The sequence below is a fragment of the Channa argus genome, chromosome 8, assembly GCF_033026475.1.
Source record: "Channa argus isolate prfri chromosome 8, Channa argus male v1.0, whole genome shotgun sequence".
Lineage (NCBI taxonomy): Eukaryota > Metazoa > Chordata > Actinopteri > Anabantiformes > Channidae > Channa > Channa argus.
In genome coordinates, this window is record NC_090204.1 from 22202609 (window position 1) to 22218529 (window position 15921).

The 15921-nt window shown below is 40.8% G+C and overlaps 1 protein-coding gene across 2 annotated transcripts in view; it reads left to right on the top strand.

Moving 5' to 3' along the window:
* LOC137131883 (BMP/retinoic acid-inducible neural-specific protein 3-like) overlaps positions 1 to 15921 on the top strand; it is a 45915-nt gene that overhangs the window by 21927 nt on the left and 8067 nt on the right. For both annotated transcript variants that reach the window (XM_067513718.1, XM_067513719.1), the window contains exons 3-6: positions 5417 to 5607; positions 7469 to 7659; positions 13394 to 13499; positions 13693 to 13929. In XM_067513718.1, coding sequence (XP_067369819.1) covers positions 5417 to 5607; positions 7469 to 7659; positions 13394 to 13499; positions 13693 to 13929 — 725 coding nt within the window. The remainder of the gene's footprint in view (positions 1 to 5416; positions 5608 to 7468; positions 7660 to 13393; positions 13500 to 13692; positions 13930 to 15921) is intronic.

Genomic DNA, 15921 nt, shown 5'->3' on the forward strand with positions numbered 1-15921 from the left:
TGATTCTACAGAAAATGAAATAAATTTCAAACCTTTGTTTCTAGCTCGTTCTCATTTTTTAAACGTTTTAGGCAATTTAGCCTGTGTATCATTCAAACATGTGGGTGTTCGAGCTTTCCTCATTACTCCTGCTTTAATGTGATATATACCCTTTCAAAAGGCCACACTCCCCACATTCATCATCAGTAGCCAAGGTTGTTCAACCTATTCTGATTACAGCAGTCAAGCTTCCACGTCAGGAGAGAAAAACGTGCAACATTTGACCGATTGGACAAGCCACTTCTCCAAAATTCATCAAACGTGTGTTATTTCGCACTCAATGAGTTCTGAGGAAAAATAATCCATCACAATTGCGGTTTGCATCTTCTCATACAAAAGTGTTCTTTGTACTGTCGTCTAAAAAGCATCAGGATGAAGCGCCTTAAAATAAAATTAGAAAAAAAAAAGAAACTCGGAGTGCTCTCCAAAGAGGCAGAAGGTTTTTTTTTCTCACAATCTTTTCTTCTCACATGAGTGTTATTATGTGAACAAATTGGGGGCAGCGCCAAGCGAATAGCAAGAATTGGCACCACATTCCTGTAGCTCCTCTCTGAGAAATTTCAAAGTAATCACAGCCGATCACTTATAATTACAACTGTGATAACTCTGTGTGACTGCATTACTGTCTCTTTATAAATTCATTGCCACGAAGGAAAAATAAACACAAGCTTGCCCCTGGCCCAATATCAGTGTTGTACTTTTTTAGACATTAAAAATAGTCCTGGTCTTCAAACAGTCTTCATTTATGCAGATACACAGTTAAAATAACCCATTTTAACTAGAATTTATTGACTAAGTGTGGGCGCCTTGTGGATTTTCTCGATCTCAAACATAAATCAAATACCATTATTTGAAAGATAAAAACTTAAATAGGGTTAAAATATTTTCCTTTACCAACAAAAGCATTATAGACAGTCCAGTCATTACTTTTTAAAAACATACAGAAGCAATGGAAATACTGAAAACCAATAAAGCCAAATGTCCTGTGGGTTTTTATGCCCTTTATGCATCCAAATCAGAAATGCCAAAGTGTTTTATTTTGCAACTTTATAATATACAGAACTTTTTAAAAACCATGTTAAATATTTAATATATAAACCTCTGACATGTTTATTGTAATAGGAATGTGTATTCAAAAGTTGTATTTTGTGTAATTTTTAGCATTGACATTAATGTGGGGTTCCATTCAATGGCTTTCTTTCCAGTTCTTTGTGGTCATGGCCTCTGTCGTCTGTGACTGTTTTCAGTGAATTCTGAAACGAAGTGAATCGGTGGAATAAGACTAAGGAACGTTAAAAGCTTATGACTGACCTTGGAGCATATTGAAGCCAGGAATTGAACCAGTGACCCTGGCATTAGTGACCTACTGAGTCGCCCTGGAGGTGCTTCCTGTATGCAAACCATCTAAGACAAAACATCCTTGAAAACAATGACAAATCCCCCAAATTAAAAGTTTTGGATCATACTACGCAATATTCCTCAGCAGATGGATTTTGCCCAGTTGTCATGGTCCCTCGGCATGAATGAGAAGTGTTTGAAGCGCTGAAAAAACGAAACTACCTTAAAAGTGGAAAGAAATCATTTTTAAACTCAGCAACACAATCTCGTGTTTGAAAGTCTGAAAAATCAATACCTGCTTGTGATCTATGCAGCATGTTAGAAAGCCACAGCCAAACCCAAATACGTCTGCCACATGAAATAACCTATACTGTTCTACTTTGGGCCGGTGCTGTGATTGAGTAGGATTCCATCAATTTCTGCAAGGAAGCTGGTTGTGAAAAAAATTATATTTTAGGGCCAAGACGCCCAGGGCAGAGGTAGAGATTTGGAGCTCCTGAGCTCCATGTTGACTTCTGAAAGCATATTTTCTGTAAGGCAGGCTGTTTTGACCCTGCATGTTGTCCCGCCTTAGTCGTGTGGCGTTTGGCCGTTGGTTTGTTATGACAGCAGTGGTCAGAGTATAGCATGTAGCCTGCCTTGCTCAGGGCGAGTGGCAGCACTTTCATCCAAATTAGCCGAATCTTTCCTTTGAGAGCTGTTGGGCTAAGTACCTTGGAGTTTCAGACGACTGGGTACTCAGTCTGCCACTGTGGGTGCACTGTGGTACGTCCCCTTTTCCTTTAAATTGGACTTCTTTCCATTCGGGAGCTGGGGTAACTTACTGTTGCAGTTTTGCAAGTCTAATATTTGCCAATTCTTGTGGCCACCCGTGATTCTCCCCTTTATGATGTGCTTTACATTTATAACAGGAGACAGATCTGGGCAGTCAGGCACATGCACTCTGTCACACCGAGGCCTGTGTCTCGCTGAAATATCCACCTAAGGTGAAAGACCTAAACTCTTTGCAATCTTGTGCTGAGAAATTTACCTTTGGAACTGGCTCTTGTCGACATTTGGGTATAAATCAGTAAGCCACAACCTATCTTTGTTAGGAAAAACTGAACCTATACCCAGCCATGATTCCCTCACATGTTTCCAATTAATCTGCTAATTTGGGAATTGTCTGTCTGTGTATGTCTCGCTTAGTTGACCCTGAGATAGACTGGACACCTGTCCAGGGTGTACCCCCTTCTCCTTCTCGCCCCCTGTGACCCCCTGAAGAGGATAAGCAGTTACAGACAAAGGATGGATGTTTAATATGTTCTAGCAAATAGTAAAATCAATGTTTTATTTTATTTAATTTTTTTTCCTATTTGAATTTTTTTGAAACCTGTTTTTAATACCACCTGCTGCAATTTTCTGTTTCTGTGGAAGATTTCATGGCAGACCTTCAGCTTAGACTTGACACATTTATTGAGTGATCCTGGATCAAAACCAAAATGATAAAATGACTTTGATTTCTGCTTTGAGCACTAATGCTATTAGGTGCACTAAATGTGAGCTTTGAATTCCAGTTGATTAGCCCAACAATATACTGAAATAGTGTTTTAACATTTACAGTTCTTGTTGGGTATCAAAGCTACACACAAGGAAGATAATTTGTTTTCCATTTCTGGAGCTTGAAACGTATTGAAATTCCGATACTTCAGCGTACCTCTCTCCTCGATGACTTGTTTGACTTTGCAGAGTTACTCGGATAAAGGATACCTTGCACACCTCTTTTCTCAAAACAGACTTAAAATCTGTACTGCTTTGCCAACTGCCAGACAAAACGCAACGCATCAAATCTCATTTCAATTCATGGCGTTCTCCCTCGGTTAAGCTGCGTGTTGAACTGCCGGTGCGTAAACGGGTCTGTTGAGGACACGTCACGTGGAAACTTTGCACTAAACTCTTTGAATTTTCTGGTGGTAGAATAGCTTCACACATGAGTCAAAGCACTGCCAAATGCAGTTCAAAGAGCTGTGCCTTGGGCAAACGCTCCACAGAAATGTAAAGAAGAATGAATGCAGGGTGCCACATTGGTTTTTATTGATTGAACATCTGTATCCTTTGGTTCTTTGAGCTTTTCTGGCTTGCCATGCTGCCTTTGACATATCTATTTGTTCCTTTTATAATGCATGTGTGTCAGGTTTTTACATAAAGCCTGAAATTCACAGTAGCTTACTGTATAAGCTGTAAGAGGGAGATATGAAGGTCTCTGTTACATTATGCAATGCAAAATTCTTTATTTCTGCTCCCTTCCTGCGACCTGGAGTAGCATCGACTTATTATCTTAAAGCAGTCAAATGCAATCATATGTCCTGACATTTTATATATAAATAAAGCCTGGAGGCTGCACTCATGGTTGAGGTCAGTACAACCTGTGAATGCGGAGCAGATCATGAAAAGGCAACAAAGGCCCACAGAGTCATTTATTTCACCGCTTTTCACAAATTGTATTCATTTCGATGTATACTGTACCCCCGCCATGATGGGACTATTAAGAAAAACATCTGTCAGCTGTGCAGCCGGAGCACATTTCTGTCCCAGGTGACAATCACGGTTTCAAATGAAGCTGGATTTGGTTTTTTTTGCTTATGGTTTTTTGTCTGGGTGTTTAGTTCTCACTAGCTTTCTGTCTTTTTCCTCATTCTGTCTTTCTATCTCTATCAATGCACTTCCAATTTAGTTCTGACTGGGTCTGCATGGTTGAGGGATTCCCTGCATTCCAAAGGCACCAAGTGACATAATGAATTAAAGTCACTGCTTTTTCTCTTCTAGTCATTGATTCCACTTACTGAGCTTTAAGCAAATGATATGTGATGTTGCTGGTTAAAGGGCAGAAAAGGTGAATTTATGAGCCTGTTTTCCTGCAAAATATGGCTTCATAAGTCATTTGTACCATCAGCAGGAAACAACCAAGAGAAACGTATAACATTTTGGTGATGTCTAGCTGTGAGTAGTGGATATGTTACTTTTAGATAACATTCCCATGGGGGACTAAGGAGAGAGTTACTGTGACCATGAAGACAGCAAGTGAGGCTAAATATGTAACATTAGAGAACATCTCCCCACACTTTTTAGTGCCTAATGTGCTTTCGTGCCTAAGTCCAATGAAGCCACCGTGTGTGCATGGTTGTAATGCCTAAAGGGTCTTTGCTTGTCTTGGTCCGGAAGCTCCCGTGGTGCCTCCCAGAGGTCAGCGGGGCAGAGTCAGGAACAGCTTTTTCCCCACAGCTGTTTCATTGCTAAACTCTGCCCGAACCCCGGAACAGCCCATCCCCATCCCCAGCCGCACAGTGCCGGTTCCAAGCCCGGCAGAAATTGGGGAGGGTTGCGTCAGGAAGGGCATACGGTGTAAAAACTGTGCCAAGTCAACATGAGGACAAATGATCCGCTGTGGCGACCATGAACTCATGGGATAAGCCGAAAGGACAAAAAAACTGTAAATACTCAGAATTGCACTATTCATAACTTCTTTTTTTTTTTTGTATTGTTCATAATAGCCTCCCTCATTGCACGGTCAACAATTTGCACACATTTATATACCCATAATATTGGAACCATTGTAGACAATATTCAATCGTAAAGCGATTTTCTGTGTACTGTCTATTAAGACTGTTGCCATATTTATTCATACCCATCTCATATCATAGCCATGCACACAAGGTTGCTAACTGCACTACTTCGTAGTTGCCTTGTACCATAACAGTGCAAAAGGCAAAAAAGTTGAATCTGCTGCAGCCTCATTTCTTCGACCTTTGCACTAGGCCTACATTTTTTTTTCTTCAATATGTTTTCATCTGATGATTGTGATTTTGCTAAACAGTTGGTCCAAACAAAAGCCTCAAAACTTCCCAGGGCCTCCGGTGTTGTTTAAAGGACCTAAAATAAATATGCAAATTTACATCACTGTTCATTTATTTAACTGTGTTATTGTTTCAAGTGTCCTGGGAGTCTGCACATTTACGTGTTATCGATTCTGATGTTTCTTTTTGCATGTTTTGTTTTCAAGGGAGTTTGGGAGATGGAAGGTGAACAACTTGGCTGTGGAAAGGAAAGATTTCTTGCAATCTCCGTTACCGCTGACGCCCGAATTCATCAGGAACATCCAGCTCCTGGGCCGCAGACCCACCACCCAGATGATTACTGACAATCTGATCAGGAAGTATGGGACTCACTTCCTGTTGTCAGCTACACTGGGAGGTAAACAGATATCTAGATATTTTGATAGTGGCATAAATAAACACTTGCATTTATGCATTCATGATGCACCGACTGGTTCACTGAACTTGTAATTTGTAGGTACAAGAACTAAGAAGAGCCACAACTCCTTACTTTTTCATTTCAAGGTTTGCATTCTAGCTCAGCATGTATGGATCTTTCAGAAATCAATGAATTCTGAATCTGTTAGTATTGTTATTGTAACAATAGACCCTTGATTTCACACAGATGTAGACAAAAGCAGTGTTGTTTTTTTTTTATTTTTTATTTTTTTGGTGAGCAACCAACCCCCATCCTTAAATTCCCAAGTGAAATGATAACTGTTACTGGCAGATTGTATCAGCTGAAGCCTGTTAGATAATTATGATTAATCCTGTGAGGTGGATGAAACTCTGTTTTGAGTTTGGAAATAAGAACCCTGCAGAAAAGGCCACATAGAAAACACCTTTCATGTACAATAAAAAAAGACAATAACAGAACTGAGGTAAAATCTACATTCTCACTGGTGTTTGATCCTTGTAAAATGCAGCACATTAAAATGAAGGAGCAGCATTGTTCTTGGCTTTCACAAATTATATCGTTTGTGTTGATAAATGCCTTCAGGATTTGTCCTTCCAGGTGGTGCACGTGGAAAGCAGATGGACACGGCACGATAACTCAGTCACAATAAGTAACCGAATACCATGTGACAGCAGAAAAATGTGCCACTAGCGCAGCAGAAATCTCTCTTAGGAGATGTAAAAGCCAATCTACTGTAAACCCACTGCTGCCCCTCCCAGTGAGAGTCTCCCCATTTTTTTTTTTTGGTGGGGGGGGGGGTTCTGCATAGTGATGAATGGACAAACATTAATAGTCCTTTGAGAGAGGAAAAAAAATAATACTTTTCGATGCCGGCAAGGCCCTGGCAAATCTCGCAAAGCAGATTTGCTTTTACAGAGCAACACTTGTCAATTACTTTAGACTTGACTCCTGGCTTATAAAAAGTTCGCTGTTGTTGAGTGGCTGCATACAATTCAATTCTACGAGCTGCTTTGAGCTGATGCAGGCCCGCACTCTGGCTCCACGCCAGTACTTAGCGGTATGGAGAGAGGAGAATGAGGAGTTTGCCTTGGATCGGTGCCAGAGATATGCCTCCGCGGCTCTGAATGGATTGCCTCTGTGTTCAGAAACATATGGACTTAATGAAATTAATAAATAGATTGTGATATTAAGAGGGTGCCCTTCAGCAGCTGCGGTAGAATGGCAGTGGGCAGAAAAATGGCCTCGAAGCATTAACACTGCATTATGATGAGAAATATGATGTGCAGTGTCTTGGGGGCTCTCAAGGCAAAGAGAGATTGCTGCACTGTGGCTCCTAGACCTATGAAGTGCTGATAGCTATGATCAGTGGCTACTCATACAGGGTGACTTAGCTTATTCTAATTGTGGTCAAGTATCTTTGTGCTTCAGAAGCTCGGATATTGCTGGGCTTTTTCCACCTCGCATTACGTGAACGTGTCTCCGGAGGAGAAGAACAGGTGGCCGATTTTATAATTACGGCAAGGTGTTAAATTGCAAGTTGGTTTGGAAGACATTCAAAACAAACGTATCGTGAGCCATGTTTTGCCATTGAAAGTGTGCCAAATGCAGACACTCATGGTGTCACTCACACTGAAACGTCATTAACCGATAAAAAGCTCTTTGCACTAGTTTTGGCATGTTGGTTGATTGACAATTGATTGATTAAGAGTTTAGGAGCTTTCTTTGCCTCTGCCCAGGGCCCCATTTTCTCATGATCCATCCATGCACATACAGTAGTACTTGCACGGTTTGAACAAGAATGAAATGCTCTGTGTCTGTGCAGGAGAAGAGGCCTTAACGATATTTGTGGACAAGAGGAAACTGAGTAAGAAAGCAGAGGTGAGCGATTACTCAGGTAACTCGTCCGCTGTGACTCTGGAAGCTCTGCACCAGCTGGCTGCCTCCTACTTCATTGACAGGGAGAGCACTCTGCGGAAGCTGCACCACATCCAGATCGCCTCCACCGCCATCAAGGTAGTGCCTTTGCATGCGATAATTATGAAATCGCTAATTAAAGAATGACTCTCCACCACTCATCCATCAAATCCAACTTATTACACCTGACAATAAACTGCAAACCTTATGTTTCAAAGCTACAGCAGAAGATCTGTTCCTATCTATTGTTACATTTGTACAAAATATTTTTGTGTCTAACGGTTTTTCTCATTTTGTTCAGCTTTGTTCATATAATATTACATTCTAAATAAAGGAAATCTACAGAAACCGCTGGAGACTAACTGAGATTTCACTTTTAAATAGTGGACTCCTCACATTGTTGAGTAAATAAGCAACACACATTAGCTGAGTTAAGGATTTTTATTTTATTTTATACACATCCCAATATTGATAAAATTCCGCCCAGTGTGTAAACCTGTCAGGAGAAAAGCAAAGAATGAGTTCCCTGTCCCATTGGCTTTGATTGTAATGTTTTAGGGTTTATGGGTTTTATTAACTCTCGTGGCCACGTGGAGATGCTCACATTCAGTAAGAATCTCTGCAAACAAGTATCTCATAAATCTTTCTTCAAATGAACTGAAGACACAAGTCCCATAGATGCAAATGATTATATCTACAATTTATCCTATTTGCAACTTTAGCAGTGTCAAAATATATGAGTATGGACGTATCAGGGTTGCCACAGCAGATCATTAGTCCGCCTGTTGATTTGGCACAGTTTTTCTACGCCGAATGTCCTTTTTGCAACTCTCCCCAATTACTCCCCAGCTTGGGGCTGACACTGTACTGCTGGGGATGGGGATGGGCTGTTGGGGATTTAGTGTCTTGCCCAGAGACACTTTGACGTGTGGTCAGGAAGAGTGGACCTCAAAGCTATTATCCCTATGGTCGGTGACTCTACCAACTGACTAGAGTAGCCAGGTCACCTCCGTTTAAATCAGGTGCAGCCATTACAAAAACAATGTTAATTGCAGCAATTCAATTCAACTTTATTTACATAGCACCAATTTACAACATAGTCATCTCAAGCCACTTCACATAATAAAGTCAAGACTATCCAGATATTTAGAGAAAACCCAAGAATTCCCCTTTTGAGCAAGCCCTAGGCAACAGTGGAGAGGGAAAACTCCCTTTAAAGGAAAAAAAACTTGCAGCAGAACCATGCTCAAGGTGGGTGGCCATCTGCCTTGACCGGAAAGTGAAGAGAGAAAAGAAAACAACAACACAATAGGCTGTTTGGTAGGACCAGTAGCTGCACAAGGGAAAACACACAGCTTCCTGAATTTAAACTAGGAGCAGGTTCCACAGATGAGGAGCTTGATAAGTAAAGGCTCTGCCTCTTATTCTAAATCATGGAAACCACAAATAGGCCTGCATTCTGAGATTGAAGTGGTCTAATCAACCGATGTAGTACTATGAAGTACTATGATGTCTTTCCAATGCAATAAAGATTGACCATTAAGAGCTTTGTATGTAAGGAGGAGGGTTTTGAATTATACTCTAGATTTTATGGGAAGCCAATGGAGAAAAGCTCAGGAAGGAGAAATATGATCTCTCTTGCTAATTTCAGTTTGCAGCATTTTGGCATAATTGCAGGGTTTTTAGGTAAAATACGCAGTTATCAAATTTAATAAACAAAGCTGATAAATCATTTACATATGAAGGTGTGGAAGTGTGCAATTATGTTGTTTATAATTTAATTTAGAATTTCAGTTCAAATTGAAATCTGGCATCGTGGTGTCATTTCTGAAAACCGACATGCAGTTCCGGGTATTACTGCCATTGTTAATGATTTTCCCGTTATAGTACATTGATAACAGCAATGGAAATAAAGCGGAGGATGACGCTTTTTATCATCCTGCTTGAGATGAGATATGATCTTCAGCTGCTGTAAACACACAGTGTCTGGAGGAAGCTCCGAGACGAGCACATATGGTGAGGGGAAGATAAATGAATCTTGTGAACCACAGCACATGACAGGTTTCTGCCTGCAGTTGACACCCTCAGGTAGCACGGGGTTAATAGGGTGACCCTCCTCGCTGTCTTATTCATTCTTTGGAACACAGTGATAGTTGGCTTGTGAAATGTGGCTTGTGAAATTCTCCACTGTAGCAGAACATGAATCAGACTACCTGTACATATATCAAAGTTCTGTCCTCTGACTACATTGTGTCCAGGGAGGGTATTTCTTATGTAGCTGAGGTGGGCACATTTGAGGTGCAGAGGCAGATGCGTTTGTCGGTTTCATTTCTTGGGAATTAGGGTTTTTTTTTTTCTTCTGTAGCTACAGAGAGGTAGGGAAGAAGACAGGAGTGTGCTTTCATGCTCCGAAGGCAGTCATCTGGCGTAACTGACAGGTGGGAAGTGGAAAGAGGAGATTCATCTCCATCACTGGCAGAAAGTGAGTGAAAAGAAGCGACAGAACTCTCCACACCTTTGCATCATTTCCAGAGGACGCTGACCCACACCGTGGGAGAGGAGACACAATTAAGCATTCTTCTACAGGAGCTCACGATCAAACAAGTTAAAGAATAAAACCCTAAGCTTGTTTCTCTGCAACAAACGCTCCCACCTAGGGGTGATAGGACACCATGACACCTGAAGTGTGCTCTTTATGTCCCGTCTTCTTCCATCACTGCAGAAAACCCCACTTCACAAACATAGGATGTTGGAATTGGAGGCAGCGTTTTCATTTGTTTATTTTTTTTGTGGCCTTTCTGGATATTCTATCTTGACTGGAACCGGTCCGTGGGGGATCATCGTGCTAAATAACTAAATGCAACTGTACCCATTTGCCATCTCCATGCAAATTGTAAATTACAGTTGTGGTGTCCTGCCTGTGGTCAAAGAAGTCACACAGCAGAGTTGCATCTTTGATTGGACCAACTTGTTTTTACAATGAATGTCTCCAACTGTTTGGAAGTGATCCAAATGATTTTTGCTATGATTTGATAATTTTCTAGTGTGAATATTTGACGATAGCCGCACGTGATCCAAGCCATTTTTGTTGTGTGCGCACAAGTAAAGAGCAAGGTAAAATATTTGTATGGGGAAACAATTTGTATTCAAGAAAAAAAAAATTTTTTAGGTTCTCACTCTTATGATTGCATCGATTGTTGCTGAATATGCCGAATAGTGAAACGCCGAACTCGATTATTTATGATCATACTCAAATTTTTTGATTATTGCATATTCCTGTCATGACACAAAATAGCAAAATATTAAAATAGAACAGACTTACTATGCATCCATGCACATACTGACTTGGACAGAGGCACAAACACCCTTTAAATATCATCAAAGACGGAATGAAACAACTACTGTATGTGATGGAGGTTGCTTGTGCCAATCGTCAGAGACTCATTTTGATATTTTCTGCCCTATTAAATTTGGTCTCGCCGCTCTGCATTGCACTGGTAATCCGGCCTAGTTCCAACTGGAGAAAAGTAGTTATTTTCATCACATGAACCCAACCAACAGCAAAAAGGTGGAGCATTTTCTCAGGAGCTGATTGAGGACCAAACCAGAGCTAAAGGGAAAGTGAATGTTGAATATTCCACTTAATTCATCAATTGGACACAAACACTATTGCTTAAGCAAATTAATTCTAAACTGGTTCTATTGCTGCGTCTGATAAATAGGTGCGTGTTTCCCAACAACATATTTGTTTAATGTAAAACCCTAGTTTCCTGAAAACTTGGAACCCTTTAAAATGTAATTAAAAAGACGACTAAAGAGAAAATGCAAACATTAGCAAGTTATTTGCAGTTTCAGATAGTTGCACCTCAGAAAGATGCTGATTGCCTTTTGGCAAAAAGAAATCAGTAATTTAAAATTTTATGATTCAGAAAAAAAAAACAAAAAAACTGGGATGAGATTGATTGGCAACAGGCCAGTATCATGAAACACAATTAAAAAAAGAGCATCCCAGAGCAGTCGAGTCTCTCGGAAATGAAGGGTGCGGCGAGGTTCACCGTCAACACCTTCTGAAAACCTCACCTAAGCCTGAGGTGAAGAGAAAATTTTGAGGTGTGACAAGGAACAATTTGAAAAACGCTTGGTGGAAATCATGGATGCTGTGTCCTCCATTCTGAAGAGGAGACAGACAATCTGATTTATTATCAATGCACAAATCAAAAATCCAGCATCTGCGATGGAAGCCCTTAGTCATGTTGTGTACTAATTATCCACTTGAGAGATTCATGTCAAGCCGATCCTCACAGTAAAGTCTGAAAACTACTCCTCCAGCTGTTTTCTAACATGTCAGTATGTCAAGCTGTGCATGTTTCTAATTAGCCCCGAATCATTTTGTGTAGTGTTGGGGTGAAGATTTTCTGACTATTCCAAGTAGCAGGAGCAGCAACAGTCAAATCCTTTGTTTGCTCGTATTTGCTTTGGATTCGGAGTAATAATAATAAAAAAAGAGGCTCGGCAATCGCAGATTAGCCACCGTGTGCACACGGAAGTGATCACAACTTTCTGCTTCTAGCGCCTCCGTTGCTCCCACTCTGCTGATTGAATGAGCCAGAGATATACTTGGACTAGAAGTTCACACCATGAGGGGGGGAAGAAAAGAATATAGACCAAAGAAATAAAAAAAAAAAAGCCTTCTGCAGATCCCCAGCCTTTGCTGCTTTCCCCTATACAGCCACGTGCACAGATACAGGTGGCCAATAATGTCCTATTAAGTATTGTTTTTACATACGAGGCTGTATCTGCAGTAAGAAAAGCAGCTGCTAAGCAAAGCGGAAATTGAATGCTGTGCTCATCAGTCAGAGTTTTGCCATATGGCATATCATATGGCATATCAAATAATATGGATTCAATATTCATGTGGTTTGAAACCAAAGGGTTGTATCTCATTTCCTGACATTCATATCAGCATTAAAATCCTTCACAAGGGAAACAAGGGATATACTGTGATATAAATATTATAGTGAAAGAATTGCATTCAAATTATCTTCATTTTCCATTTCCCATTCACAAAGGATATTTATTGTTCCTCTCGCAAACCCCTTTCTTCTGGATTAGGCTTTTGATTAAAGAGCCCCCGCACACTGAATTTTCACTTGCCTGCAGCACTGGCCCCTCATATGAGTTCCCAAGCCCCTCAGCCCTCTGTGATTGTGTTACTGATCGACTGAGCCTCATTGTCTCGCCTCATCCATCTGTCACTTTGCACCAACTGTCCTCTGACAAGCCTGACCAGGAAAAATCACTGAACAAAATATGGTGTCCCGCAACCACAAAGAGAGAAAAATGAGAATCAGTTAGGTGCTTCTTGCCATGTCACATGAAGAAAAAAGGAAGTGCTGAAAGGAGATCTCTTCTTGCAAATGAAGTGAAAAAGGATGCTTTGCAGGAGCTTCGTTGTGGCAAAGGTCAATCGAAATGTCTTCAATCAGGTACTAGACAAAAAAAAAAAAAAAAGGAAGAAAGAGAGAGGGAGAAAAGAAATGCTGCGTAGCATTTTGCAGAAAAAAATGAGTGCAGCAAAGTACTCTTACAGCAGTTTAGAAGAATCTAAATGAGCTTACCCTGGTTTTCTGTTTCTTTTGCATTCACAAGCACAATCGATTAAGCAAAGCTACTTTATTTAAACAGGACAGAGAAAGTCATTCATGTTTTATGAGGTGCCCTTTTTTGGGCTCGAGTACCTGGAATTGAGGAGATCATTTAAAGAAAAGAAATGTAACCGTGCAGCACGCACACAATGCATTTTACAAATAGCTTTTTACTTGTTGTTGCTCAGGTGACAGAGACGCGCACTGGTCCTCTCGGATGCAGTAACTATGACAACCTTGACTCTGTAAGCTCTGTGCTGGTTCAGAGCCCTGAAAATAAAGTCCAGCTGCAAGGTTTGTCTGATTTACTGTGATTTACTTATTGTGAATGCCACGACATGTGCATGCTGGCATACAAATACACCGATTTATAGATTTTACTGAGTAAGTTATAAGCTGAGACAGAACTTTATTGCCACTAAACTTTCAGAGTCACTCCCCAAGTTCACAGTTTGATGATGGCTCTAACGTCACCTTGGTTTTACAGGCTTGCAAGTGATCCTCCCAGACTACTTAAGAGAAAGTTTTGTGCAGGCTGCTCTCAGCTACATCGCCTGCAATGGAGAGGGTGAATTTGTGTGCAAGGACAACGACTGCTGGTGCAACTGTGACCCCAAGTTCCCAGAGTGCAACTGCCCCTATATGGACATTCAAGCCATGGAGGAGAGTCTGGAGAGGATCACGGAGACATGGGGGATACTCTATAAAGAATTTGAGGAATCAGGTAAGAAAGGCCTCATTCATACTTACCTTCACATGCATGCCTCATCTTAAATGCAGGAAAACTTTTAAAGTATAAATCATTCATATGAGAGGGAGCACGGAGGAGTTCAAGTGTTTTATCTGCACCGTTAAATCTGAGTGAGGAGCCTATACAGTATGTATGTTCCTTCCTACTCTGTGGCTTCTCGGTGAATTACAATAGCTGGCTGTGACTCCTGACTTCTGCCATGATATCTGCGTATAGCAAATTAACAACGCAACAGAAATGGGTAAAAAGAAATCAACAGTTTCGGCTCAGGTAGTTTACAATATGTCTAGAGTAGATTAATCAGCTATAAAACCCATTTATTGCCCGTCCGGCTCTTCATATCACCAGGGAAACAGAGTTTGAATGGAAGCTCTTAGCATAATGTTTGACTATTATTGCTGTGCTCGGTCACCCTGCCTTGGTGATTATTGCTCAGGTGAAATCAAAATGGATGTTGGATTTTTTTTTATTTTTTTTTTTCACTCTCTTCAGATTTGGTTGAAATATTCCTAAGTGCAATTACTTTCAATGTTTATGTTTTAATAGCTGGTTTTGAAGTGGGGGCAGGTGCGTGCCCAGAGTGCAGATACCTACAAGTGTCATAAATGTGTCCTTCAGTGAGGGCTATCTCACATCTGCTAGAGCTCACTGCCTATAAGATACCAGGAGATAGTTTAGCCCCTGGCAGAGATGGGGATCAAGAACAGGGACTCCTGTCTATTAACAAGTACATTTACGCAACCAAATGGTGAGAAATTAAGTAAACATAATTCACTTACATTTAGGGGACAGAGTGAGTAGTAGATGATAGGAACCTCACAGCAGATCATTAATTTCACACTTCAACATATAGCCGAGACCGGGGATCGAACCACTGAGCTACAGCCTTTACCAACTGAGCTACAGCCACCCGTCGGGTTTTTTGTTTTAACACAACTTCCATTATTGAACATTATATTAAAAGACCGCATGCCCACATTTGCTTCCCGTATCAAGCTGGTAATTATTTGACTATTTATATTCATGTTTGCTTCTGTTTTTGATGACATTAGGCCGTGCTCATTACTCTTGAGCCACCTGAGAGACTTTCTGTTGAGCTCTTTCAAAAAGGAAAAAAGCACAGTAAATTTTGAGGCTCTGGCCTAGGGGCCCCTAGACCTCACAGACCCCTGGTAATGTGCCCTGTAAGCTCGATCAGTAATGCATCCACGCTTGCGGTTAGTCAGTTAAAAGGCTTCAGCAGTTGTATATGTTTCATAGTTTACTAAACAAAGCCTTAAATTGACGGCTCATAAAATCAGTTTCAATGTTTGCATGAACACCTGACCGCTTTTTTGAGAAACTGCAAACCAATTCTAGATTTATGATTCCCATGTATAACTTGCCTGTTCCTGCAAAGCGGACCCACTTTCATTAGGGGTGACATCTTGGATGCTTTTGGTTTCTGTTTTGCTTTATTGAATATGGCGAACGTGTTAGAAGTGACTTTTGACCTGAGCAGAGCAGGCTGCCAAGGGCTCTCCATTTCAAAAGCTCAGTCAAGTGTATTCTCCTTTAGTGTGGAGGACTGAACTGCTGCATCCTCTCCGTTCTTTAGTATCCCACAATTCAAATGTGCTCCTGCTAGTTGTTAAATGGAGCACTGAGGTGATTCATCCAAGTCAGAAAAATTGGAAATATTACATGATGATGCACACAATGTTGCTAAATGTGTATTTATGATTTGGACTGGAAATTTAAAAAAGCCACAGCAGAAGGTGTGATAGTAGAAGTCCGGCACAAAATTTGTGTGTGCATATGAACCACAGATGCATTCATTGCACGTTTGGCTCAGCACACGCTGTCGATTCCTTGCAGTGGCAGCAAAACCATGAGGGTCAAACACACTGTGTCCATTACAACTGTGCAAACGTAGCAGCTTGAGTTGAGTTTGGCAAAAACAATAACTGTGGTTCAGCTTAGAAA